A 27,142-nucleotide genomic window follows, 5' to 3' on the forward strand; every position below is an offset into this window, starting at 1 on the left:
GTGGACCATTCCTTCCTGAGGAAGGCGTGCGCCCTTTACAAAACTTCCGGGAACTGACCAACCGCTAGGGTGGAATAGCGTGGATGTGGGGGAGGGCCATGAAGATACCCCTTCCCCCATTGAGTGTAAGAATAGGAAAGGCTGGTGGGCTGGCAGCCAGGAGATTTGCCTGTCCTCCCTCCTCCCCTCATCAGATGGGATTTTCCTGCACTATGGTTCTCAACCTGGCCTATGTTAGATCAGTTGTTTTGTAGAGGGTTACAGGCATGTCGTTTCTGCCCGCCCCAGTTTCTTAAGCTGCCCGGGAGATGGCTAATGTGCAGCCAGGTGCTCTGGTCTGGCCCTCTCCTAACTGCCTGGCAGGCAAGGCTGGGCCAGGAGGCCAGGACCTGGGAGGAAGGACTTCCCTCAGGAGCAGAGGGGCCCTCGCCCTTCCTGAGGCCCACAGACCCCTCCCAGAGCTGGGGCTAGGCAGGAAACTCCAGCTGGCCGCCCCTGAGAACTTCTTCCACGGGAGTGGTCCAGGGCTCTAGCAGCGAAGGCCCAGGTGATGGTCACCTGGGCCTTGTTGGCCCCTCTCTCCCCCTTTCCACCCTTGCAGCTCAGTTCCTCACATCCCTGAATTCCTGATTCAGGTGTGGGTGCCTCTACAGGTGAGTTGCTTGTGGGGCGGGCGTGAAGCAGAGGAAGTGGCCGTTTCCCCCACGGGCAGGAGCTTCCGAGAGGGAGCGACCCGAACGCCTCGAGTCCCTCTCGGTAGCGGCGGGTCAGCCCCTGTGGCTCCGTCCCCCAGGGAAGCGGCCTTCTCCCCGACCTGGTGCACGGGGGCGCTCGGGGCTTGGGGATCCGTAGGGCACTAGGACCCGGCGGGGCGGAGGGGCAGCCCATGTGCCGCGCTCGCTCCCTCCCACCCTGCTGCTCCAGCTCCCGCTCCATTGTCTGGGAGCTGCGACCGCGGGCGGGCGGCCGGGCGGGCGGCGGCGGGGACCCAGCCGGCCGGGTCGGGGCGGCGCGGAGCGGGCGCGGGAGATGCCGGGCGGGCGGGGGCCACCTGAGCCGCCCGCCTAGTCCCCGCCCTCCACGGGACGGATGTGCGCCGGGATGGCGGGGCGCGCGGCAGCTGCTCCCCGGGGGCCCGGCGGCCCCTGGCTCTGCCTCCTGGTGGCCCTGGCCCTGGACGTCGTGAGAGGTCAGCGGGAGGGGAGGGGCGGGGCGAGGGGCGGCCGGGGCCGGACTGGAGGGATGCGGCGAGCCCGGAGCTGCGGGTTCCCGGACTGAGCCCCGAGCGGGGTCGCCCCACATTGTGCCCTGAGGGCTGGAGGTCTCACCCCCAGGATCTTGCCCCGCAGCCGCGCTCCTCTGTGGCTTCCCGCACTCGCGGAACCCGGCAACTCTTCCTGACCCGGGATCGGCCGGGCCCCGGGCGCTCACCGTCAGCCCTCCCACCCCCGCCGGTCCCCGCACCTTCCGCGAACTCCCCTGCCGCCCGGGCTTTTAACCCGGCTGCCCCTGACCCAGGCGCGCCGGCTCCCTAATCTGCGGTGCCCACGGCTGCACCCCAGTGGCTCCTACCCTCCTCCCCCCACCACCAACCCAGCCCCCACGGGAACGGGGAGCAGCCCCTATGCCTGGGACCTGCGAGGTGCGCAGCCGCCCTCCCCTTGCCCCAAAGAGCAAGCTGACCTTGGAGTCTCCAGGGATTGCCCCATCCGTGCCTTCCTGAATCCTGCCGCGATCCCTATCACAGGAGGAAGGAGCAGCGACTCTCCTGTGCCCGGGGTTGGGGGGGGGGGGGTCAGACTGCCCTTGGCAGGGCTGTGGCTGCTAGGTGGATGACACCACAGCAGAGTGGGGGGTGGGGGAGGGATAGTGAGGCATTCTCTACCCCCCTCACCCTCCCCGTGAGAGCTGAGCTCTGGGTGCTGGAAGTCCGTGGGAGTCAGGCCACATAGCATCTTATAATTATCCTGGCAGTGAAATAGGAGGAGGACCGGAGGTCAGGGGCTGCCCCCCGGGAAGCCCTAGTCACTTACCTGTTAGGCTTGGGGGCAGGACAGCTGGAGCCTCTCAGACACACGCTTCTTGGTGGGGAGGGTCTTGAGAGAGGTTGAAACCATCTTTCAAGCCCAAGATGGGGCACCGAGGAAGCTGGCTCCTGGGCTGCTTTCAGCCACCTGCTCCCCTCCCCAGGGGACCCAGCAGGAGCCCTAATAACCCCTTCTAAGAGATGAGGAAGGCCTTGTCACATCCATTATTCAGTAGCAATAACCCCTCTCCCCCCAGACAGCACTCCGCACTTTACAAAGCCCTCCCCTCTTCACGGTGTCACTAAATGCTCATTCTACAGGTGAGGAAACTCAGGCTCTGAGATGTTAAATGATGGACCCAAGCTTCACGGAGTCAGAATTAAGATGTACACGCAGTCCTCCAGGCTCCCAGAGCATCATCTCCAGGGAGAGCTGCCCAGCTTGGGGGATTCTGGAATGAGTAGAACAAGTCCCCCTGTGAATAGACAGGAAGACAACTAATTCAGATGAGGCGACTAGCCGGGGAAAGACTGAGGGTACTGGTGAGAGGTCCCGCAATCAAGAAGGGCTTCCTTAAAGGAGGAGGCAACATTCACCCCGGACTCTAAGGGAGGAGGGAGAGACCCACAGTCCAGGGAGCGCAGCTGGCAGTGGTCACCCTTGCAAGCAGCACAGGGAGCGGAGGTGAGGTATCCCTCTGGGTGTAATGCCTGAGCTCTGACTCCCGGCAACACCTGTCTCCAGCCGGGTGACCCCAGGCAAGTCCCTCGACCTCAGCCTCACCTTCCACACCCGTAACATGAAAATCATAGTGACAGGGCTTGGGTCTCAGAGTTAGTAGACAAACTGAAGAGTTAATATACGTAAAAAGTTTTAAATAGTAGTTTGCATGTAGTTAGCGTTCAAAAATATTTATTCTTATGGGGGCTGACTAATGGTACAAACCCAATATGGTCTCCGGGGTCCTTTGCCCCTCTAGTCATTGAATATTTTGACTCTCTCCCCAGGCTCATGGGCCCCCTCCCCCCCACCCCATCCCACTTTTGCACTCCAGTACCCAGTACTGGGTACAGAGGCAACCCATGCAGGGTTGCCATGGTGATGATGGAGGGGAAGGCTGGGTGGATGCCCAGACAAGTCTGGCCAAGGACTCAGGGACAGACAGCATCTCTGCTTCTACAAAGCCCACCTTGTCGCCACCTTTTACTGCACAGGCCCTGTCTAGGGAGAACTGTACCCTACAGATGCCTCGATATCAGAGGCAAGTAGGTAAGAGGGCAGGAATGAGGGCGAAATGCTGAGAAGGTTCTGCTCAAGGGAGGAAGGTCTGAGTCTATGGAAGGTAGAAGGAAGAATGGTTTGGAAGCTGGCATCCTGTCTGGGATATACCTTCAAATCCTGGCCCTGTCACGTGCTACCTGTGTGAGGCTCTTTGAGCCCCAGTTTCCTCATCTGTGAAATGGGACAACTGTGCCCCAGAACGGAGCTCAGTTCAGCCCTGCCAACTCTGGAGCTGTCACCATCCCTATCCCTTCTTCCTCAGTGGACTGTGAACGGGACCCCTTGGATCCTGTCTACCTGCCTGCGGCCCTAGAGCTCCTTGATGCCCCTGAGCACTTCCGGGTGCAGCAGGTGGACCGCTATCCACCTGCCAACTCCTCTCTGGGCTCCAGATCTGAGACCTTCCTGCTCCTGCAGCCGTGGCCCAGGGCCCAGCCACTTCTCCGGGCCTCCTACCCACCCTTTGCGACGCAGCAGGTAAGGAGACGGCACCAGGGACTCCCCGGCTAAAAGGATTCAGAGCTGAGGGCTGCTGTATGTGGCTCCGGAGTCCCCCCAGCCCCAGCTGTGCTCCCCGTCATCCAGAGGCCTGCAAATGCCCTCTCCTGCCAAGCTGGGGCTGGAGGCCTGGCATCCCATCTTTCCAGATCTTGCTTCCCTCAACCCCCTGCTTTGTCGAACACCCTTATTCTCCCTCCAGGTGGTCCCTCCACGGGTCACTGAGCCCCACCAACGGCCAGTGCCGTGGGATGTGCGGGCTGTGTCAGTGGAAGCGGCTGTGACTCCAGCAGAGCCCCACGCCCGCGTCCTCTTCCACCTCAAAGGGCAGGATTGGCCGCCGGGGCCTGGCAGCCTGCCCTGTGCCCGGCTCCACGCCATTCACCCTGCAGGCACTGCTCACCGAGCCTGCCACTTCCAGGTGAGTGGGCGGGCCCTGCCTAAGCTGGCCCGGCCTGCTGTGCCGACCAGAGGACGGCCCTGGGGTAGGGAAGAGAGGGCTTACCACCCCCGGGTGGTGTGGGAGTCACAGACCACCTGACTCCCTTCCTGCTCCCCTAGCTTTCATGGGGACCCTTTGAGAGGGTGGTTTAGGGACCCTTAAGGAAGTCAGTCCGTTGGTGGTGCCTTTGGGCAAGTAACTTAATTTTCTTGGGACTCAGCTTCCCCACCTATAAAATGGAGTAATAACGATGCCCACCTCGTGTGGAGCTGGAATAAAGAATGAATGAAATGAACGCAAGAATAGCTTTTAGCCCAGCGCCAGCGCCTGGCACAGCGTGATCACCCAGCAAGCGTTCACACTGTTGTTAATATCACTTTTATAATGGCAACTTCCACTGTTTTGGGGGTCTAGCACAGGGATCCACTGGAAAGAGGTATTTTGAGGGCTTTGGGATTCTTAGAAGGCTGGGGTGTAGTCAGGGTGGTCCCAGGGCGTAATTAGGGGGGAGGCATTGGGATTGGCTCACTTTGGAATGAGGCTGTTCCCACAGGCAGAAGCGTGGCTCTTGGATGAGTTCCGAGACCTGGCCCCAGTCACGTGACTGGTTGGCTGTGTCACTGTGGCCGCTGCTGGTCCTGCAGCAGGAGGACCCCTCCAGTTCTGCATCTCCTATCGTGGATGCTGGGACTCGCCCCCCCCCCCCCCCCCGCCCCCGCCATGCCAACCGTTGGCTGTTGTGTGTTTGCAGCCATCCCTAGGCGCCTGCGTGGTGGAGCTGGAGTTTCCCTCCCACTGGTTCTCCCAGGGCTCCAGCACGCGGGCCGAGCTGGCCTACACGCTGGAGCCCGCAGCTGAGGGCTCCGGGGGCTGTGGCCCCGGCGGGGAGGAGGACGCCAGGGAGCAGGCTCTTCCGGTGGGCAGCGTGGAGCTGCGCCCCGCGGACCCCCCGCGGTACCAGGAGGTGCCCCTGGATGAGGCGGTGACTCTGCGGGTGCCCGACGTGCCCGTGCGGCCCGGCCAGCTCTTCAGTGCCACCCTCCTGCTCCGGCACAACTTCACAGCCAGTGTCCTGACCCTGCGGTGAGAACGGGGCTCCTGGGGTGGGCTGGAGGCAGGGGCCTCTGCAGGAAGACAGGGCAGGTGCCTTCTCCTTCTGGGGTCCTTACTGGAACCCTTGATCTCTGCAAACACGAGCCCACCAAAACCCCTCCAGGCCAAGAGGCGTGACTGTCCTGGCAGCAGGCAGGACCCAGCAGCGGGCACAGCCCTGAACTTGGAGTCAGAATAAGAAGCTCCCCTTCCCCTGTCACCTCCTTGAGACTCCTTGTCCAGTGGGGCTGACGTTGCCTTCTTCACAGGGCAGCTGTGAGGGCTTTAGGGCGGGAAAACAGGAGACGACTTGGAAACTGGAAAGTGCGGTGCCTGGGGGTGGTTAATGCTCTAATGGGATGTTTGCCCCAGTCACATTCATCTGCATGTTCTCCTGCCTGCCCCTCACCTTTGGACAGAGCCTGCTCCTCCCCCACAGAAAGGCTCTCCTTTTTGTGTCCCCTTCTACAGGAAGTTCCCCAAAGTAGCCCCCCCACCCCAATTCCACTGACGAGGATTTGCAGAATATGACGTGCCTCTCTCTCATATTTGGGTTTGTGTGTGTCCTGTCCCTGTGCGTCTCCCAAGTGCCTGTCCCATCCCCGTCTGTCACACTGTCCTGTGCTCACTTGCACACTCGTTAGATCTTTCGTAGACACTTAAAAAATATGCAAGCCCTGTGTCTCCACTCTGGAGCTACAGAGAGTAGCAAGGCCTGGTCCCCACCTGGCACTAAGGGGACCAACGGGTAGGGAAGGGAGCTGTACGGCATTCGCTGGGGGATATGCTCTGGTGGAGGCACAAGGCGCGGTGGGGGCCTGCATTAGGGGCAGAGCAAGGGAGAAATTCATCCTGCCCCCAGAAGAGCTTCCTAAAGGAAACTATTCGAGTTGCTGGAGGCTTGAAGAACGAGCAGAGGTAGAAGGCTGAACGCTCCGCCTGAGCAGACTTGGGCATAAATGGGCTGTGCGTGGGGGAAGAACTTTCGGTGTAGCTGGGGCAGGGTGACAGAGATGTTACAGGCCAAGACGAAACCAGAGCAGATCCTGGAGGGCCTCGATGCCGGGATTAGACTTGACGCTGGGGGCAGCGGGTCTTTGGGTGCTGGGGAGAGCTGTGTGGCATGACGCGCATCGAGATGGGGTCCTTGTGGATGGGAGGATGGTGAGCAGGAGGTTCCGACGGGAGTCAGGGAGGCCAGACAGGAGGCCGGTGCCTGGAGCCCCTTGAGTTGCTCCTCGTTCGGTCCATAGTCTGGCACCCGCCTCGACACACTGGGCCTGCGTCCTCTCCCCAGGATCAAGGTGAAGAAGGGGCTGCACGTGACGGCTGCCCGCCCCGCCCAGCCCAGCCTGTGGACTGCCAAGCTGGACCGCTTCAAGGCCTCCAAGCACCACACGACTCTCATCACCTGCCACCGTGCCAGTCCCACGGGGCCAGACTCCAGGTGGGCAACTCCCTCCCCAGAGGAGCAGGGGAAGGAGTGAGCGGGTTTCTGGGGCCCAAGGGAAGGGGGCTGCCACACCGCCTCCGTAGCCCCATGGGAGCAAGCACAGAACAGACTCCTTCAAGGAAGCAGCACAAAGCAGACAGTCATTCGTCGAGCTCCTACGTATCCGTGTCTAGCTGCTCCTACCTGCAGTGAGTGTCCGTGAGTCTTAGTCACGTGATGCCAGCCTATCCCGGCCACTCAGTTCCAGCCCTCACAGCCCCTACCCTGCCTCCCGCAACCACCAAGTGGGGCCCTTTTTCTGGGCCATTGATAGTTCTAAAAAAGCTCAGCTGTGGTTAACATGATCTCTGATTTACTCTCTGAGCCTGGGCCGAGGCCGTCAGCATGGTAACGCCTGTTTGAGTCCTGGTTCTGACACTTTTGGGTGAATAATCACGAGCAAGCCAGTTCACTTCCCCCTTTACCGCCCCCCCCCAAGCCTCAGGCTCCTCACCTGCAAAATGGGGCTAATAATGCATCCCTCAGGGTTTGTGAACATGAAATAAGATCCTCTATGGCAAGCATCCAGCAAGTAGTTTTTTTGTTTTTTTAATGTTTTCTTTATTTTTGAGAGAGCACAAGCTGGGAGGGGCAGAGAGAGAGGGGAAGAGAGGATCTGAAGTGGGCACTGCGCGGACAGCAGAGAGCCCCACGCAGGGCTCAAGCTCACGAACCGTGAGATCATGACCTGAGCCGAAGTCAGGCGCTCAACCGACCGAGCCACCCAGGCGCCCCAGCAAGTGTTTGATCAAAGAAAGCTGTGAGGGTTATTATTCAGGGGGTCGAGTGCCGATCCTGGGGCTTCGAAGTGACTCTTCCTGCTTGGTAGAAATTGACACAGGTGCTGTTGCCACCTGAATGGCCATGGAAAGCAGAAGTCTGAGTGGAGAGGGCCCAGGAAGGCAGGAGAGCAAGCAGGCTTTCCAGGGGGGTGGTGACGTGATTACACGGACCTTCCAGAAGCCAAGAGCATGTAAGAGCTTGGGCCCTGGAGCCAGGATGCTTGAGTTTAATCCCAGCCCTGCCACCTTTCACTCTGTGACTTTGGGCAAGTTCTAGAACTTCTGTACTTAAGTTTTCTCATCTGTAAATCGGGGATTGTCTTAGGACCCACCTCATGAATATAGCAAGTGCTTACAATAGCGTGTGGCCACTAGCAAGCACTCAGTCTGTCTCTCTCTCTCTCTCTCTCTCTCTCTCTCTCCTGGCCAGCAGCCCCCTTGAACTATCCGAGTTCCTGTCGGTGGACTTTCTGGTGGAGAATGGCACTAGTGGGGGTGTGGCGGTCACTCGCCCTGTCACATGGCAGCTGGAGTACCCAGGCCAGGCCCCCGAAGCAGAGAAGGACAAAATGGTGTGGGAGATCCTGGTGTCGGAGCGGGACATAAGAGCCCTTGTCCCACTGGCCAAGGTAAGGAGTCCCCCACCTGTGCTTGGCCAGGCCCGGGGCCAAGTGAGGCAAAGAGGCTGGGGCTAAGCTCCTCCCGCACCCCCAGGCTGAGGAGCTGGTGAACACGGCTCTGTTGACCGGAGAGCCGCAGCGTGTGCCTGTGCGCCTCGTCACTGTGGACGGTGGGGGTGCCCTGGTGGAGGTGACGGAGCACATCGGCTGTGAGTCGGCCAACACACAGGTCCTGCAGGTGAGTGGCACACGCTGACCCCGTGTGAGTGTGCCCAGTGATGGACCTACGCCTTCCCCACTCAGGTCCCCGAGAGAAGTTTCTTACTGACACCAGAAACCTCAGCGGGGAAACCCCAGATTCAACTTCTTTTGTTCCCACCGCCTCTGTGCACAGTCAGGTGGGAGCTATGTAACCCCAGCAGCCCCAGCTTAGACACCTTCACGTTCATTACTGCACTGACAGATGAACTGAGCTGGGAGAGCTCAGAGCACTTTGGGGGCGCCTGGCCGGCTCAGTCAGTAGAACACACGACTCTCGATCCCAGGTTTGTGAATTTTAGCTACGTTCGACGTAAAGCCCACTTAAAAGAGTATATACCTTGAGATCAACAGATTTTGGTTTGAAAGCCATGTTTGTTATCAGTTAGCTGTGTGATCAGTTAGCTGTGTGATTGTGGACAAGTCTCTTAACCTCTCTGAGCCTCGGTTTTCTAAACTTTAAAACGGGAATATGTTATTCCGTTGCAAGAATTAAAAGCATCAGTGATGATTATTAGAGCCTGGTAACGATCCATGAGGTAAAAAGACAAAAAGGGGAGGGCGACTTTCCACACTTTGAAGTGCAAAGAGGAGAAGCCCAGAGCCCATGTTTCCTAACTCCTTGCTGCCTGCCTGGAAAAGCCGTCTTGCCATTTATGACGCCGCTTTGCCCCTGTGCGCGGTTCCTTCCTGAGGGCTCTGGGGTGGGTAGGTCTGGCCTGGCTCTTTGCCTTCCTTCCTGTGGTGGGTTGCCAGGTGGCTCCAGCAGGAAAGCCAGAGGCCAGCACTAAGGAGGAGCCAAATCTGTGGGCTCCAATGCTCCTCGGCCAGGAGAAAGACTTTGTTATATGCGGATAGCCAGTTTCCCCAGCTGAACCCCCGGGATGAACTTGGGGGATGGCTGGTTCCTCCAGAGCGGGTCTTGACTGCATGGCGAAATCTTCGTAATCTTAAAACATGCCAGTGACATGCACCACAAATTTCAGCCCTGCCCCTTCTCACGGCGAGGTGTCGGGGCAGCCCTCTCTGGTCCACACCTGTCTTCCACGGCTTAGCCCAGCTCCTGCCCCTCCCGTAGGTGTCCGAGACCTGCGACGCTGTGTTTGTGGCTGGCAAAGAGAGCCAAGGCGCTCGCGGGGTGCGGGTGGACTTCTGGTGGCGCCGGCTGCGGGCCTCGCTGCGGCTGACAGTATGGGCCCCGCTGCTGCCCCTGCGCATCGAGCTGACCGACACCACCCTGGAGCAGGTCCGAGGCTGGAGGGTCCCCGGCCCAGCCGAAGGGTGAGTGGAAGCCTTGGCGAAGTCGCTCTGGGACCGAGAGAGGTTGCAGGGAATGTGGCCTTGGTCCCACGCACCGGGGCGGGGGGTCTAAAAAACTACCCGGTTGCTTCCGGTTCCTCCTACCCACCTGCCTTTCACCACCCAGCCTCTGACCACTTCATTTGTAGTTGCAGACCTCCACCCTCCCTGCCTCCCTCTCCCCCTTCCACGCCTCACTTCTCTGAAGTATTTATCACTTTCTAATGACTGTAGAACCTCGTTCATCTGTTTGCGGTCTGTCCACCCCCTTCACGCTCCTCCCCGCGATTGTTAAGACTTGAAGGCAAAGGTTTTTGTCTAGCCCGTTCACTGTTGTGTCCTCATAGCCTGAGATGGCCCCTAGCTCAGTGAATACTGAGAGTCCCACCATAGCCGAAGGTGAGGCTCCTCCTCGCCTCCCCAGGAGCCAAGAGTTCCAGTTAGGAGCAAGAGGGCAAGAGTGGCTTGATGGACAGGCACAGGCACCAGTTAGGAACGGGGTTGTGGCGCCTCGCCAGCCGGTAGCAGTGTGGCTGTGTTCGAAGAATGGTGCCACGTGTGTGTGTGTGTGTGTGTGTGTGTGTGTGTGTGTCTCTCTCGCTCTCGCTCTCGCGTGGGCGGGGCCCTCAGAGGCTGGGGGCGGAGCCCGAGCTGACGCCCCGCCCCTGGGCCCTCCCCTCCCCACAGGGTGCCAGAGCCCGAGGCTCCCGCGGTTGCAGAGGAGGCAGAGCGGCGCGCCCGAGGCTGCCGCCTGCAGTACCAGCGCGCAGGCGTGCGCTTCCTTGTCCCCTTTGCAGCCCATCCGCTGGACGGCGGCCGCCGCCTCACCCACCTGCTCGGCCCCGATTGGCTGCTGGACGTGTCCCACCTCGTGGCGCCGCACGCACGCGTGCAGGACCCGCGTGTAGCCTCGCTGGAGGGCGGACGCGTCCTGGTGGGCCGGGAGCCCGGTGTCACCTCCATCGAGGTGAGCAGACCCCCTGGCGAGGGTGGAGGTGGCCCCGGGAGTGTTCACGGGCAGGTATGAGCCCAGTGGGATTGGGGGCTGGGGGAGAATAGGGTGGCCCTGTAATGGGGGATATCCTCCAAGAATGAAGGGATAGGGGTGGGTATGTGGGGGCCGGGTCTTGAGGGAGGAGGAAACTGTCCCTGGGCATGGGATTGGGGTCCAGGTATGTATAGGGTATATGGGGTGCAAAGGGTGGGGAAAAGCAGCCCGTGCAGATGCTGGGTCCAGGGCGGAGGGCCCAGGGAGGACCCTCCCGTTGACTCAGACCTGTCTGTGTACCTACCACCCCCCACAACTTGTAGCTCCCTCTCACCCTCAGGTGCGTTCCCCACTGTCTGACTCCATCCTGGGGGAGCAGGCACTGGCCGTGACGGATGACAAGGTCTCGGTGCTGGAGCTGCGGGTGCAGCCGGTGATGGGCATCTCACTGGCCCTGAGCCGAGGCACTGCCCACCCCGGGGAGGTCACAGCCACGTGCTGGGCACAGTCAGCCTTTCCCGCCCCAAAGCAGGTGACAGCTGGGGGTCAGGGGGATGAGGTCAACATCTCCAGATGGGGGCTAATGACAGGGGGGTGGGAGGTACCTGGACCCCTCACCTTAGCATTTTCAGAATGAGGTCTGACTGCCCTATAAGGTAGTGAGCTCTCTGCAGCTGGAGGTGACCAAGCAGTGGCTGGCTGGAGTGTGGCAGTGGGAGGTTGATTAGATGGCTCTGAGGACCCTCCCGATGACTCAGACCCCAGGGCTGAGTGGCAGACAGGTGATTGACGCACATCCCCTCTCTCCCTGTGTTTTGTCCATTTGCCTGTGTCTGTTTTCTCTCTGATCTCTCCTCCGTGTGGCCTGTCTCTGTGGGAGTGGTCTCTGTGTGCATGCGTGCGTGCCCTCGCATGTCTCTGCCTGTGTCCGTGTGCCCCACAGGAGGTGGCCCTCTCCCTTTGGCTGTCCTTCTCTGACCGCACCCTGGCCCCCGCTGAGCTCTACGACCACCATGACCTGGGACTGTCTGTCTCAGCTGAGGAGCCCGGTGCCATCCTGCCAGCCGAGGAGCGGGGCGCCCTGCTCGGGGTGGTGGTGAGTGGGGCGGGTGCCGAGGGGCTGCCCCTGCACGTGGCTCTGCACCCGCCGGAGCCTTGCCGCCGGGGCCGCCACCGTGTGCCGCTGGCCTCCGGCACCGCCTGGCTGGGGCTGCCCCCTGCTCCCACCCTGGCCCCCGCCCTCCCATCCAGCCCTGCCCGGAGCTCTCCAGCCACGGAGGCCAGCACGGGCCGTAAACGATGGGAGGCGGGCGGTGTTGGGGACGGGGGGGGCGTGAGGGGCAAGTTTGAGCCGGCAGAGGAGGAGGCCAGAGGGGAGGAGGAGGAGGAGGAGGAAGAAGCCGAGGAGATGGTCCCCGCCCCTCAGCGGGTCACCGACCTAGAGCTGGGCATGTACGCTCTGCTGGGCATCTTCTGTCTGGCCATCCTCATCTTCCTGGTCAACGGTGTGGTCTTCGTGCTGCGCTACCAGCGCAAGGAGCCCCCCGACGGCGCCACCGACCCCGCCTCCCCCCAGCCCCACAACTGGGTCTGGCTGGGCACCGACCAGGAGGAACTGAGCCGCCAGCTGGACCGGCAGTCCCCCGGCCTGCCCAAGGGGGAGGGGGGCTGCCCCTGCGAGAGTGGGGGTGGAGGGGAGGCCCTGACCCTGGCCCAGGCCCCCGCCGGGGCCACCGCCGGCTCCTCGAGCACCCTGGCCCGGAAGGAAGCCGGGGGGCGGCGGAAGCGTGTGGAGTTTGTGACGTTTGCGCCAGCCCCCCCAGCCCAGCCACCTGAGGAGCCCGTGGGGGCCCCTGCCGTGCAGTCCATCCTGGTGGCCGGCGAGGAGGACATCCGCTGGGTATGTGAGGACATGGGACTGAAGGACCCCGAGGAGCTGCGCAGCTACATGGAGAGGATCCGGGGCAGCTCCTGACCCCTCCCCGCCTGCCCGGCCCAGCACCATCGGCCGCCAGCCCCGGCAGCCTCCTGCCCACCCTCTGGTGCTCGCTGATCCAAGTCCCCCGCCTGGTCACTCGAATGGACTCCCACCCAGGCCCCCTCTGCCCTGCCCCCCCATCATGGACCATGCTCGTGAGGAAGGGCTTATGCCCCTTATTTATGGGAACCATTTCATCCTAATGTTGGGTACAGAATAAACTCAAGGAACCCCCACCTGGGACTGCTGCTGTCTGTGTCCTGGGGAGAGAAGCGAGGGGGGGGGGGGGGGGGGAGGGGGGCGGCGTGCTCAGCCCCTATCCCTGCTGGGACAGCTTTGAGAGATGGGGCCCTGAGCTGCCCTCTCGTAGCGACTAGCGATCCAGATAAACAGGAGGGCCGTGGCGGCCTGAATGCTGGCCAGGAGGAAAAAGTAGAGGTCCATTCGGCAATTGTTGATGTTCCCTGGGGAAAAGGAGGGGTTGGCATTTGGGTTGGGTCGGGCAGGGCTCCCCTGGGACTGGCCGCTGAGAAGGTGCGGGCAGTGGGCGGGCAGACAGCCCTCTAGCATCTGGCCTGTTTCCTGTGGCTTCTGTAACTCCCTGGTCGCTAGCTATTCTTTACGGGGCTTCAAACACCAACACAACAGGGAAAGGTGGCCCTTCAGCCAGAATGACAGACTTCCAGATGCAGGAAGGAGCCTTGGAGGCCTGCTGAGTACACGGGTTCCTTTTTGACAGTGAGAGAAACTGAGGCCCGACATGGGGAAGCCACATCGCGGGCGACTGGCCAAGTTTGGGCTGGAACCCGGTTCCCCCCGAGTCCAGCCTGAGAATTTTCATTCTGCCCGGGGTCAAGTCACTTAGCAGCTGCCACGACCCTTCTGGGCCTCCCACCCCCAGGGAGGGCCCCACACTCACCGAAGTCCTTGGGGCAGTACAGCCAGCCCCCTGGCAGTGACAGGAGTGCCACGAGGCTGGAGCCCAAGAGCGAGCCCACTCCTGACAGGCAGAAGAAGATGCCCATGATGGCACCCTGCATGGAGCGAGGAGCCTCCGAGTAGGCAAACTCCAGGCCTGCAGAGGGAGAGGGGGGGATCAGGCCGGTGGAGAGGCAGAGACGGGGTCCGAGGCCTCCGGCCCACACTCAACAAGCCCCCACCCTGGCCTCCCTGGCAGGACCGCCCACTACGTGGCTAGGACGACACCCATGCACCACCGACCCCTTGCCTCCGCCCTGCCCTTCTGTTCCCCTCCACCTGGACGCCCCCACATTGCTCTGTCTCCCCTCCTCCTCTTCCCTCTGCCCTGGACCAAACTGCGGACGCGGTTATTTCCTGCCCAGACTCTGCAAACGCCTCTTAAACTCCCCTGCCTCCTGCCTTCCTCCTCACACACTCAGATGGGTCTAAAACACGTCTAATGGGATCCTTTCCCTGCCAAAGTCTCCTGCACTGGGTGTGTGTGTGTGAGACTATGGCCCCCAGGAGAAACTTCAACATCCAGGTTTGGCCCTGCACCTCCCAGCCTTCCGGACACTCCCCACAAAGCTCAGCTCTTTGCCAATGCTGTTCCCCTGCCTGTGACCTCCTTCCTGCCACCTGCTGAGTCCTGCCCCCGCTGCCCACCTGCCTCCTCCCCACCTCGTCCCCGGGCTTTCCCAACACCCTAGAGTCCCTTCCACAGTCCTCCACTGGGTTTACCGTCTGGGTGATGCCTCCCAATTCTGAGTCCCCCCCGAGCCTAGCCCTGGCCGGCAGCTGAGTAAGCTGCTCCCTGGCTGAGTGAAGAGCCCACGCCCACCCTACGGCTCTGGCTCACAGCCCGGCCGGGGAGACAAACACGTGCTGCCTTTCTGACAACGCAGCACCCCGTGTGCCGGGACAGACATTGGCAACAGGAGGAGAGAACGACTCCCTCTGCCCGGGGGCCTCGGAAAAGGCCATACGGAGAAACTGGCATTTAGGCTCAGAAGGGAAGGGGAAATGGTTGTTCACTGTGAACCTGAGGCAGAGGGAACAGCAAATGCGCAGACCCGGGGGATGAGGAACACGGCACCAGGGACTGTGTGGGAAGTCCTTACGGGAGCGTCTTAATCCCCTCCAAATCTGCAGTGCCCATCACGGTGCCCGGCACAAACCAGGTGCTGGGAAGTCCCCACTGGGTGAAGGCAGCCCCACTTAGGGAACCTGGCCTTCCTCCACCCGCACGAACCCGAGAAGCTGTGGCCGTGAGGCCGCTGACTTGGCTCGAGGCGGCACCAGGCAGAGCCCATCACTGGTGCGAGAGCAGGGGGAGGGGTCCAGCGTACCTGGGATACTGGCAAAAATCTCACTGATCCCGATGAGCAGGTACTGAGGGACCTGCCACCAGATGGACAGAGGTGCTGCATAGTACACATTCTTCCCGATCTGCTGGGACACCGTCTCGTTCCGATGGATGTACTGTAAACGCTCCATCTCTAGGCCTCCTGGAGTGGGGGGAAGGGGGGGACTGGAGTCAGGCCCACTGTGGGCAGCTTAGCCCATGGCAGAGCTTGGCATGTAGTAGGTATTCACTAGGTAGCCGAAGACTGAGCAGCAGGTAAGGAAGAGAATACTGGCCCGGGGGCAGGGTGGAGGTCCCAGATCTGAGTTTCAACCCTTTGATTTTTGCCTTGGCCGCTAGGAAGCTCAGATGAGGTTTTGTAGTCATTCACAGGGACAACTTGCATTAATTGAGAGCCTGTTATGTGCTAGGCATAATCCGGTGAAGAAATGGGCAGAAGTCATGAATAGACACTTTTCTAAAGAAGACATCCAGATGGCCAACAGGCACATGAAACGATGCTCAACATCACTCCTCATCGGGGAAATACAAATCAAAACCACACTGAGATATCACCTCACCCTGATCGGAGTGGCTAAAATGAACAAATCAGGAGACTGTAGATGCTGGCGAGGATGTGGAGAAACGGGAACCCTCTTGCCCTGTTGGTGGGAATGCAAACTGGTGCAGTCGCTCTGGAAAGCAGTGTGGAGGTTCCTCAGAAAATTAAAAATAGATCCACCCAGCAATAGCACTGCTAGGAATTTACCCGAGGGATACAGGAGGGCTGATGCATAGGGGCACTTGCACCCCAACGTTTATAGTAGCACTCTTAACAATAGCCAATTCATGGAAAGAGCCTAAATGTCCATCAACTGACAAATGGATAAAGAAGATGTGGCTTGGGGCGCCTGGGTGGCGCAGTCCGTTAAGCGTCTGACTTCAGCCAGGTCACGATCTCACGGTCCGTGAGTTCGAGCCCCGCGTCAGGCTCTGGGCTGATGGCTCAGAGCCTGGAGCCTGTTTCCGATTCTGTGTCTCCCTCTCTCTCTGCCCCTCCCCCGTTCATGCTCTGTCTCTCTCTGTCCCAAAAATAAATAAACGTTGAAAAAAAAATTTTTTTAAATAAAAAAAAAATAATAAATAAAAAAAAAGAAGATGTGGCTTATATATACAATGGTATACTACTTGGCAATGAGAAAGAGTGAAATCTGGCCTTTTGTAAGCAACACGGATGGAACTGGAGAGTATTATGCTAAGTGAAATAAGTCAGGCAGAGAAAGACAGATACCATATGTTTTCACTCATATGTGGATCCTGAGAAACTCAACAGAAGACCCAGGGGTGAGGAGAACGGGGGGGAAAAAAGTTACAGAGAGGGAAGGAGGCAAAGCATAAGAGACGCTTAAATACTGAGAATAAACTGAGGGTTGATGGGGGGTGGGAGGGAGGGGAGGGTGGGTGATGGGCATTGAGGAGGGCACCTGTTGGGATGAGCCCTGGGTGTTGTATGGAAACCAATTTGACAATAAATTTCATATTAAAAAAATAATATGCAGTCTTGCATATGAGATAAAATAAAATTAATTAAAAAATAAAATAAAAAAAAAATGAGGTTAAGCACCCAGCCCATAGTTACACAGCTAATGAGTAGTTGGGGCTGGATTTGAGAGCCCCGGTGTGTCTGATTTCGCTGCTGGCCCCGTTTCCGTGCGACCACACGACTTGGGTCCACTTGCAGGATCAAGTGTTACAGAATGGTTTTCTAACCTGGCTTGCAAAGCTTCCTTTTCTCTCCTTCCCCTTCTCTGCTTAGGAGGCAGCTGTGCCGTAGTGGAACGAACGCTGGATGTGGTGTTGGGCGACTCAGGTTCCAATCCTGGCCCTGCCACGCTGGCTAGCTGTGTGACCTTGGGCAAACCACGTAAGCTCTCTGAGACCCAGTGCTCATGTGCAAGGAGTGAGAACAAAATTCCCGGGGTTGCTTTGAGGATGAAACAGGACAGGGTGCATTAAAGCACGGAACCGAAAAGAAACGTGGTTTGGTTTTCATCCTTGTTAACACGATACTGTTTATCCAGCTTGAATTCCCCCCTGCCTCCTACCTGTGATCCAGGCACAGTACTGGGGGTTTTACAGGCTTTTTTGAATCCCCAGAACACTCCTGCTAGACTACATTCCGTGAGGGCGGAGCCCCGGTCCTGCACCAGGGCTGAATCCCCATTGTGTCCCCATTGAAAAGATGGCACTCACAGACACTAAGTAACTTCAGAATCATTCAGTTTCTAATTGAAGAGGACTCAGGTTTGTGCAGTAGCACAAAAGGCTTCTTGACCATTTTATAAATGGCTGCAAATCCTTTAGAACCGGAGGAAAGAAGAGAATAAATGATAAATTCTTTCTTTTTTTTTTTTAAGTGGCTGAGTGTCTGCAACATTCATCGAGCCCATGGACTGGGTGTCCATGGGCACCAAATGAAAAAGAAAGAAAGAACCCTGGCTTTAGGGAGCTTACATCTCACTGAACACCTTATTCCCTCTCTTGGCCTGAGTTTCTTCACTCGTCAGGACGAGGGGAGGCTGGACTGGAGGAGGAGGGTCCCCTTCAGCTCACACCCTCTGGGAAGCCAAGATGGCATCCGTGGCAGGAAGGTGTTCTTGGCCCCGGGCCCACGGCTCCAGCATTAGCCCGAAATGGAGCCAGCCTCCCCCGACCCCAGACAAAGGCCAGCTTCCCTCCCGGAGTCCCTCCACTCACCTGCCACAACCACGGAGGCAAAACCAAAGAACATCCCCAGCGCCATCTTCTGCAGGGCCGAGGGCAACAGCTTGCAACGCAGCAGTAAAGGGTCGAGCAAACGATCCTTCACGGGCACCAAGATCAGCACCACCACGACGTTGGCCAGGAGGAGCCAGGCTTCCGGGATCTGGGCAAGCGGGAGCCAAGCAAGGCAGGCTAGCGGAGCAGAAAGGGCTCTGGGCCGGAGTTGGGAGAACTGGCCTCCAGACTGTCCCTGGGTGGGCCAGGGTCGGCCCTCTCCCCTCTCTGAAATGCACATTCCTCAGCTGTGGAAGTCGCTGATGGGGTTAGATCAGGGAGGGCAGATGGGTTCCTCTAAGTCTACCAATGGGGAGCGGCTGCTGGGTACATTCTTGGGCCCAGCATGAAAACATGTCAAGGTTCATCAGTGATGTCTTCCCTGGGCCGGGAACAAAGGTATAGCGGCCCATGTCATTTAGCTGCCAGCTCCTAGGACCTTTGATGAGTCTTTGAGATGCCAAGGAACTGGTTTGGAAAGTCCCGGTAGAAGGCAGACATCTGGGCATCCGGGGGTCCCAGAGAGTGAGGGGACTCAGGATAGAACTGAGGGTCCCTGGCGCGTCTATCTGAGGGCGTGGCGGAGATGGGTGGGAGCAAAGCCGGCCTGAATTCTTCCGAGCAGTTGAGCATCTTGGCAGGATGCCTGGGCTGGGGCACAGCTTTACCCATCCCCCAGGCGCTTTTCCCGTTCCCTGAGGACCCCCTGCCCCCTGGGTGTGGAAGCTGCTTCGTTTCCTTCTCTTCTCGGAGGAGGAGGCACCCAGCGGGGCCTGAAGTGGGGGGCTGGACGCCCACGCGGTCTCTTACCTTGTAGCTGCTGCCCTCGGCTCTCAGAGCCACGGAACTGTTGGACGGGTACTCAGGGAAAATGTTCGGGATGTGGAGGTGAAGACCTTGCAGGACATACGTGGACTGCATCTGCCAAGAGAGGTGGAGGCCTCACCTTCAGGCCGGGAGACTCCCAGCTCCCAGAGGGCCATTCTGCAGCCGAGCTCCCCGCGGTCCCCTCCCCCAGCCTGGGTTGGGGGGAGGGGAGCGGGGAGCTGACCTCCCTCCCCTCCTTCCTCCTCGGGGAGCCAGGCCCCTTAAGGGAGCTTCCTGCCTTCCTGCGCTCTGCTCCCAGGCCTGTGCGTTGCGTGTGCAGCCTTGTCCCAGAGCCTGGGCACAGCTGGTTCGACTCACATTTGTGTCTCCAGGGCCTGGCACAGAGCGGGCGTGGATAAGTGGTTGTTGACATAGGGAAGATAATGACATGGCTGTCCCCACGGGGAGCTCGCATTTGACACCGAGGCCAGGCTGAGTCCCACAGGCTGACACAGCACAGACGCCGCATAGGCACGAACCCACCAGAATGGCATTGGGCACAGGTGCAGGAGCAGGCTCCCAGGGGGCCCCACTGCCCACCGATACCCACAGGTATCATCCCTTTGGTTGCCGTATAACACAGGGGAGTCTGGGACAATCCCACAGGAGGGGCAGGGGAGGGCACTTGGGTCGCTCAGGACCGCGGCTATTTACCTGGTGGTATGTGGGATGTCAATATTCTGACAACCAGTATGACTGACAGTCAGCCACGGGCACCTGCATCCCATGTCCTGTCCCATCATGGACACCTTGTCTGTGCCACCCCCAAGTAGCAGGCTGGCCCTGCACAGCCCCCATCTTCTGTAACTCGAAACAAGCTTCTTACGAAGGGGACATGGAAGGCGATGACCTTGTGGTCTGGAGGGTAGAGGCTGGGGTAGGCTGCTGTCCACCCTGTGCGCACACACACGCACACACACATACACACACACACACACACACACACACACACACACACACACACACTGCTAACCTTCCCCTCAGGAAATGGTGGGGAGTAGCAGCTCTCTAACCTGGCTGAGTACCAGCATCAGTTTCTTATTCTAGAAATTTCCCCCAGCGATTCTCTTTCAGGGGTCTGGGGTAGGACATGGAATCCGTTTTTTTAAAGCTCTGCAGGTGGTTGTGAGACCACTGGGGTGGGGGATCACTGCTGCCATGTATTCAACCTTTGCCCCTAGCTGGCCGGGAGGCATTGAGCAACGGGCACAGCTTCTCTGGGCCTCAGATGCCACGGCCGAGAATCTGAATGCCGTAGAGCTGTTACAGCCTCGAAGCCACCTGTTTCACACATGAGGCCCAGACAGATGGGGTGACATTCACGTCATGGGGCCTCAGACCTGTCTCCAGAGTTCCTCATGCTATTAATTATCAGGATGGTGGGCCCGGGATGGGGCGGGGGGCACCTGGGCGGTTCAGTCGGTTGAGCATCTGACTTCGGCCCAGGTCATGATCTCGTGGTTTGTGAGTTCGAGCCCCACATCAGGTTCTCTGCTGTCAGCACAGAGCCCACTTCGGATCCTCTGTCCCCACCTCTCTCTCTGCCTCTCTCTTTCTCTCTCTCTCAAAAATAAACATTTAAAAATTATCAGGATGGCTTTGTGCCAGGCCCCACGTAGCCCCAGTTCACTCTGTGAACCCCTGACCCCCTTTTCACATGCTCAGTGAGAGCCGAGCCCAGTCGGGGGACTGGGGAGCCAGTGTCGCCAGGACGAAAGGTCAGGACGCTCACCTGGAAGTACACCATCCAGTAGGGCACCAGGGTCACCATGACGGGCAAGATCTTCACCAGAACCTGGAAGTTGGCCATGTCCTCTTGCGGGGTGGGGCCAGGCTGGGGAGATCTCTGCGCAGGCAGCGTCTGGGTGCCTTGAGAGTCTCTGTGGGGCCACGGCAGCAAATAAAATAGCAGCCGTCATCACCACCACCACGGCCATCACTAGCCCCTAATTTAATCTTGCTCCCCTCTCACCAGTGACCATAGCCATCACCTCCAAAATGACCCATCTCCTCCCTCCTCCAGGAGCACCACCTTCTCCATCCTCACCATCCTCACCGCTGCCAACATCCTCACCATCATCGTCGTTAGGGAGGCGATCGCCCCCCAGAGCCAGCCTCCCGCAGTGTTCACTACACTCCCAGTCACCGTCCTCCCTATTACCTCCTCTCTCGCGCAGGTGGCTGATCAAGACCCATCCCACCCGAGCCGTGGCCCCGTGGTCCCGGAGAAAGTAGACCAGTGACTGTGGCGAGCGGAGTCTTGGGGGATTTTGGGCTGGCAGCATCAGTTTTCAGTGGGAAGCAGGGAAGTCCCTGTCCAAGCCTGACTCAGAGAGGCTGGCCCAGGTTTGATACACCCTCCAAAACCCCCTGCTTGCTGTCTCCAAGTCCAGACTCCTCCACAGACAACATTACAGCCCTCTCCCTACTGGATGAGGAGGGAGGGAGCAGAGAGGTAGGGGGGCAAGGGAAGTGATTGGGGAAACAGGATAGATCAACCACTGCTATGACCTTTACCCTTTGCCGCATCCTTTGAAAATTAAAACTTTTCCTTAATGCTTATTTATTTTGGGGGGAAGGGGCAAAGAGAGAGGGAGACAGAACCCGAAGCCAGGTCAGGCTCTGAGCTGTCAGCACAGAGCCTGACACGGGACTCGAACCCACGAACCGCACGATCTGAGCCTTTGAGATGCCAAAAGGGATAACACCAGTGTGGTCATTTCCAAAGAAGGGCCACCATCACCTTCTCCCCTCCCAGTATGTGATGACACTCTTCCACTAATGGGTGATTAGTTCCCCTGCCCTTGAATCTGGGCCAGCCGTGTGGCTGTGCTGACCAAAGGAGTGAGCAGAAGTGATGCTCTGGGATTTCAAACCCCGCAGCAATGCACCAGCTTGGAAAAACATGTTCCGCACCTTTCCCGCCTCGATCCTACCCACAGGATCTGTAACTGGCTCCAAGGCCTCCAAGTTGGCTTGGCGTAAGCAGCCAATCAACTTAGGAAGGAGAAGAGCAAAAGGAAGGCATTGTGCATTTGCGAGATCAAGAACCATCCTCCCTGGGATGCCGGCTAGTGGAGTAGGAGCAAGTTTGGCTGATTTCCTAGACGTTCTTATACCTAATGTCAGGGTGGTGTTGTATCCCAACAGCCTTTGCCGGTACCATCTCTGTCATCACCGCCTCCACTGCCACGGTCGGTCGCCATTGATTCGCTAACAAACACCGCCATCTCAACCTTCACAGGCACCGTCACCATCAGGACCATTAACATCCTCTCACTTTCTACAGTTCACCCACGGCAGTATCACCACCCACCACCTTGACCTCCGTCACAGCGGGCAGCTCTGGTCCCCGGAGAGCAGGTTGTCATAAAGGGCTACCGCGGGAGGTGGAGCGGAATGTTCTTCCAACTAGACTGCGCCTCCCCAGGAGGAGCACCGCCCTTCCCCAGGCTCCGTGGCCCCCTTCACCACGAGCCCTCTCCTCACCTGGTGGAGTGTCGGTGCCACAGCCGGGGACAGCAGTTCTGGAGAGCAAGTTTAAGCATGGAGGACACTTGGCTGCCTGCGGGGGGCTTGGTGACGAAGATGGGGGTGGCAAAGAGGAAGATGAAGAAGGCCAGGCCCACGCAGCCCACGGTGATGCCGTAGCCCAGCAGGAAGTTGACGTTCTGTTGGATAAAGGCCACCACCAGCAGTGACAGCACGGCACCCACGTTGATACTCCAATAAAGCCAGTTGAAGAAGCGGCGACTGGCATGGCGGCCAAGATCCATCACCTGCTGGGCGGGCGTGAGGGTAAGGGCCCAGGAGGTCCAGGGGCACCCCGCCACGATGTGCCTGCGCCCCCTTTCCCACAGAGGCACTTCCTGGGTCAGTGGGTGAACATTCCAGCACTTTCCTACCGCCGGATCCCTAAATAGACACTCAATAAATATTTATGCATTGAATGAATAAACCTTTCCCTTGGGAGTCACTTGTTAATGACCAGGACATTTGGCACAGCTGTTTTTTCATGCTCACGGCTCACGGCGCCTTTTTATGTTCACCAAGTAGTGCACACAACAGATGTCTGATGCCACTTTGCTCGTTTCCGGTTGATTTCTCCCTTTGTCTTTGACTGAACAACCTTTATACGCATCACCTTTGTAATCGGAAGAAGGCCAATAAAGATCAGGTCTGTTCCGCATTATTAAATATGATGTACGCGTCTTACTGAAAGAACAGTTAAAACTCCAATTGAGAATCTCCTCTGCAACTTGGAGATGCAGAGTTTTCTATTCTGGCCCATCCCTTCGCCTCGACTTGCTCCCTCTGATATACGGGCAGTCAAACAAGGTTGGCATATCAGTGAAAACAGAGGTGGGCTTGGACACAGCCCCAAGAGAGGGTTCTGGCCTGGTGAGAAAAAACAAACAAACAAACAAAAAAAAAACCAGGCCCCCCAGCAAGGGCAGAAGGACTGAAAATCTTTACCCAGGATTTGGATCAATCTGCAACAGTCAGGCCCCAGGCCCCCTTCCGGTCTGCTGGCTCGGGTCAGCCACACTGACTGATCCCACCTCTCCCAGACCCCGGTCCCAGTTCTGACTCTGTAGATCTGGGGCAGGGACCAGGCGTCTGCATTTCTAAAAGGCAGTGAGGACTAGAGGTCAGTTCTCTAGGTGATTCTGTGCACATTACACCCGTCGCCCTTTCAACAAACCGCCACATCTCAAAACCCAAAAAAAAGCTCTCCTTTTTGCCAAGCTTTACTTTCTGTAACTGCATGGGGGGAAAAAGTAGGTATTTTGTTCCTTTTCCAAATATAAAATTAGAGTCCATAGGGATGCATCCCCTCGGAGGTTCTGAGGGGTCCTCTCGGCAACGGAGAAGGAGGGGCCTGTCCACTCAACGAGAATTTTTGCTGTCGACTTTCAAGCAGAAAATGAAATAAGTCCTATTACGTGCAGCCACTTCCATTTAGTCATTGGAAGTAAATGAATACGACAATTGCAACTCTAAGGGGAAGACCAGCAGCCCATTCAGGATATAAATGAGCTCTCCCAAAATGAGCACTTTGTCAAGAATGATGGATGGCCCTTTCTGAAATCAGCAAGGGTGTTCAAACCGCAGCTCCTGGGTATGGCTGTCTGCCAGACGGTGCCAACTTCTCCCACCCACACATCCTTCATCTGACCGCCCCCCTAAATTCTGCAGCAGCCCCTTACGGCTCTGATGTACCTACTCCTGTTACCCCCATCCACTCTCCACCGCAGCCAGAGACATTTTTAAAGAACTCAAATCCAGTGAGGTCCACCCCTGCCTGAAACCATTTCAGTGTTTCCAGCCTGTCCTACGTCAGGTTCGGACCCCAGTGGGCAGCCTTCCAGTCTGGCTTTGCCCCACCCAAAGGCCAAGCTCAGAAAACAGGAGAATGTGCGAGAGCAGTTATCACTGTTGATGTCACTGGAGTTCTGCCACCAGGTGGAGGGAGAGACAGGGGGCACTGGATGGCTGAGGCTCTCTGGAGGTCAGTGAGGTCAAGGGCACAGATTAAGGGCCCCTGGCGGTATACCGGATGTCACTGAAAGAGTACAACGAAGGGAAGAAGAGGGATTCCTATTGGTCGATGTTGGGGATCTCCTAGTCTGAAGGCAGGTCGACAGCATCCAAGGACTGGACAGGCTGCCCAGGGGGCACTGAGTTCCCCGTCACCAAAGAATCCAAACAGGCCGGATGAGGAAGTCCTTGGCAAGGACACTGGAATTGTGGATGCCAGCTGGATGCAATGATTCTTTTTAAAATGTCACCCTTTATGGTGGTGAATACATACAACGAAAGAACATTTGAAAAACAGACACAATGAGGGAAAAGTACAATTAGCCCAGTGGCCTGATCACTGCTACAGTTTTTTTTTTTCCTGTTTCCCATTTTAGCTGATTCCTGGTCTTTTTTCCTATGGAAGGGCTGGAAGGCTGCCCTCCGGGCTATAATCACATTCTGCATGCAGTTCTGCCTCGATTTGGCTCACTAACACCATAGCTGGTTGTTTTAATCATATTACATATTACTTAAAATTATTGTCTAACATCCTACTGAGGAAAGCTATGAAAACATAGCTACGTGGTTAGGCATTTACTCATTTGTGTAGTAAATATTTACTGAATTTCTCCTATGTGCCATGCTCTGTCCAAAAGCATACAGAGAAACACTCATCAGTTAAAATATTTGCCCCAATGCTCCTGGGTAGTGAGTAGCAGAGCTGGGATCTGGACAAACTGGCTTGAACCAACCTTTGCACTGCTGGTCAGATAGAGGCTTTCTCCTTCCCTACCCCCCCCCCCATAACACATAAAGATGGGGCTCATGTGGGCGCCTGGATGGCTCAGTCTGTTAAGCCTCCCACTCTTGGTTTCTGTTCTGGTCATGATCTCACAGCTTCGTAGGTTCGAGCCCCATAACGGAGGCTGCGCTGACAGCACAGAGCCTGCTTGGGATTCTCTCTCTCCCTCTCTCTCTGCCCTTCCCCCGCCCCTCAAAATAAATAAATAAACTTAAAAAAAAAATATGGGGCTCATGGTGGGGCCTGAAGTCCAGCTTCCCACTCTTTGATCTGCTCTCTGTGTGACCTTGGACAGGTTGATCAATATCCCCAAACCTCAGTGTCCTCACCTGTAAAATGGACACAATAATACCACCTACCTCCGGGATAGTTAAGAGAATTAAAGGAGTTACAACAGTGACGGTGGCTCGTCGAGAAGAGCAACTACCCGCTACGGTTATTGCCATCGTGGCCATCGTGACTGTTTGTTAGAGTTGGCTCCCCCCGCCCCTCTTCCTTCGAATGAGGAAACCTGGCGCAGAGTGGGGAAGTGGTTTGCCCGAGGTCGCCCCTGGCTCCCGGTCTCGGCCCCCACGACCCCCGCGGGCCCCGCGCGTCGCCTGGGCCTCCGCCCGCCGCCACTCACCTGGTCGGCCCCGAAGGAGGTGAGGTTGCTCCGGATGGAGCTGGCGGCCAGGGCGAGCAGCAGCAGCCCCGAGTAGAGCGTGGGCGCGCAGTACGGGGCGGGCGAGGCGCGCGGGCAGTCCGGCGACGGGCAGGCGGGCCCCAGCGACGACTCGGGCACCTCCCCGCAGAAGGAGCGGCGGCCGTCGAGGAAGGCGGTGGCGGGCAGCAGGCTGGAGGCGGACAGGTAGAGCAGCAGGCTGAGCGCGATGGCGCGGTGGCGGCCCAGGTAGGCGTCGGCCAGCCAGCCGCCCACGGGCGCCAGCAGGTAGGACGCGCCCAGGAAGACGAGCGCCGCGCGGGACGCCTGCTGCCCGTCCCAGTGGAAGCGGGCGCTGTTGAGGTAGAGCACGAGGTTGGCCGAGACGCCGAAGAAGGCGGCGCGCTCCAGCGCCTCCACCAGCAGCACCGCGGCCGCCGCCGTCCGCCGCCACCGTCGGGGCCCCCGCGGCCTGCGCGCCAGCAGCGGCCGGCGCTCCTCCCGGGCGCGCGGCGCCGGCATCCTCCACCTGCGGCCCCCGAACGGGCGGCCCTCCCTTCTCACCCGCTGTGGCTCACCCCCTCTCCCCCTCGGTCTCCCTGACCCCCCTCTGCCTGGTTTTCCCCTTGCGGCCTCTGCGGCTACCCGGTCTCTACCTCCCCGTCCCTGACCCTCGACTCTCCCCCTGTCCCCTCCACCCACCCCTGACTCTCCCTCCTTTCCTCCCGCGGCTCTTTTTCCCCCCTCCTCTCGACCCCTCAGGCCCCCCCCGCCGACCCCTTTTCGCCCCACTTCTCCGCCCCTCCCCCTCCTTTCCTGTGGGTCTCCCAGTCGTCGCCCCGTCCGAATTGTCTCCCTTCCCCTGTGACACCTGGCGTGTCCTCTGGGGGAGGGGGCCCTCTCACAGGGCTCGCTCTGCCCCCACCGGCCTTGCTGTCTCCTCCACCTCCTCCTTGCCCCCTCCCCCCCTCCTGCCTCCCCTCCTCCTTGGCCCCCTCTGGCTCTGGCTCCCTGCTCCGCCGCCAGCCGCCTCCGACCAGCTTTGTGCTTCTTGAGAAATTCTGGGCTCTCCTCGCTTCCCCTTTCTTTGGCCAGGCTGGGTCACATGGTGCTGTGGGGTGCTTGGGCGAAATGAAAGCCTGGGTCACAGGGTCTCTGCCGGCCTGGCTTTCTAAAAACCTCCCTCCTTCCCCAGACTACTCTTCCCACCCGCACCTCGGGAGCCCGGGAGCCCGGAGGACTCTTTTCCATCTTTCACTTTCGCTTCTTCCCTGGAACCCACTTTGGCTGCATCCTCTTTCAATCACTATCCAGAGCTGCAGTGAGGGAACTACCAAGGCCATTTGCATCATGTGGTCCCCACCCCCGCCCCCGCCCACTTTACAGATGCAGAGGCCGAGGCCCAGAGGGAGGACCTGTAGGCAGGGA

The 27,142-nt window shown here is 58.6% G+C and overlaps 2 protein-coding genes across 4 annotated transcripts; one reads left to right on the top strand and one right to left on the bottom strand.

Annotated features, from left to right (window-relative positions):
• The first annotated feature begins 1,041 nt into the window (after positions 1-1,041).
• On the top strand, positions 1,042-12,993 carry TMEM132A (transmembrane protein 132A). Of its 2 annotated transcripts, none has more exons than XM_030331409.1 (11): positions 1,042-1,189; positions 3,571-3,785; positions 4,009-4,227; positions 5,000-5,331; positions 6,638-6,787; positions 8,045-8,243; positions 8,329-8,472; positions 9,571-9,773; positions 10,479-10,758; positions 11,120-11,311; positions 11,723-12,993. In XM_030331409.1, the coding sequence occupies exons 1-11, from the start codon at positions 1,090-1,092 to the stop codon at positions 12,752-12,754; spliced, it is 3,066 nt and encodes a 1,021-aa protein (XP_030187269.1). In that variant the 5' UTR covers positions 1,042-1,089; the 3' UTR covers positions 12,755-12,993. The 2 variants fall into 2 exon arrangements, with proteins under 2 accessions (XP_030187269.1, XP_030187270.1); XM_030331410.1 differs by having other exon boundaries at positions 8,048-8,243.
• SLC15A3 (solute carrier family 15 member 3) lies at positions 12,911-27,081 on the bottom strand. Of its 2 annotated transcripts, XM_030331412.1 has the most exons (9): positions 26,930-27,081; positions 25,697-26,069; positions 22,236-22,525; positions 20,479-20,626; positions 18,690-18,800; positions 17,820-17,988; positions 15,067-15,225; positions 13,677-13,832; positions 12,911-13,221 (listed from the first exon to the last, which is right to left on the bottom strand). In XM_030331412.1, exons 1-9 carry the CDS (start codon positions 27,064-27,066, stop codon positions 13,067-13,069), a joined length of 1,698 nt encoding a protein of 565 aa, XP_030187272.1. In that variant the 5' UTR covers positions 27,067-27,081; the 3' UTR covers positions 12,911-13,066. The 2 variants fall into 2 exon arrangements, with proteins under 2 accessions (XP_030187272.1, XP_030187271.1); XM_030331411.1 differs by lacking the exon at positions 26,930-27,081 and having other exon boundaries at positions 25,697-26,368.
• Between the last annotated feature and the right edge of the window lie 61 nt (positions 27,082-27,142).

This window comes from Lynx canadensis, chromosome D1 (genome assembly GCF_007474595.2).
Source record: "Lynx canadensis isolate LIC74 chromosome D1, mLynCan4.pri.v2, whole genome shotgun sequence".
Taxonomy (NCBI): domain Eukaryota; kingdom Metazoa; phylum Chordata; class Mammalia; order Carnivora; family Felidae; genus Lynx; species Lynx canadensis.

What these genes read in the sequence shown, in the direction of transcription:
- TMEM132A (XM_030331409.1), top strand. Translation starts at nt 1,090, where the DNA reads ATGTGCGCCGGGATGGCGGGGCGCGCGGCAGCTGCTCCCCGGGGGCCC. An exon ending in GCCAGTGTCCTGACCCTGCG is followed by an intron (nt 5,332 to 6,637) that starts GTGAGAACGGGG and finishes TCCTCTCCCCAG; the next exon opens with GATCAAGGTGAAGAAGGGGC. An exon ending in CCGGTGTCACCTCCATCGAG is followed by an intron (nt 10,759 to 11,119) that starts GTGAGCAGACCC and finishes TCTCACCCTCAG; the next exon opens with GTGCGTTCCCCACTGTCTGA.
- SLC15A3 (XM_030331411.1), bottom strand. Translation starts at nt 26,236, where the DNA reads ATGCCGGCGCCGCGCGCCCGGGAGGAGCGCCGGCCGCTGCTGGCGCGC. An exon ending in TGGCACCGACACTCCACCAG is followed by an intron (nt 20,627 to 22,235) that starts GTGAGGAGAGGG and finishes GTGGCCCCACAG; the next exon opens with AGACTCTCAAGGCACCCAGA. An exon ending in ACTGGATGGTGTACTTCCAG is followed by an intron (nt 18,801 to 20,478) that starts GTGAGCGTCCTG and finishes CTCTCTTGGCAG; the next exon opens with ATGCAGTCCACGTATGTCCT.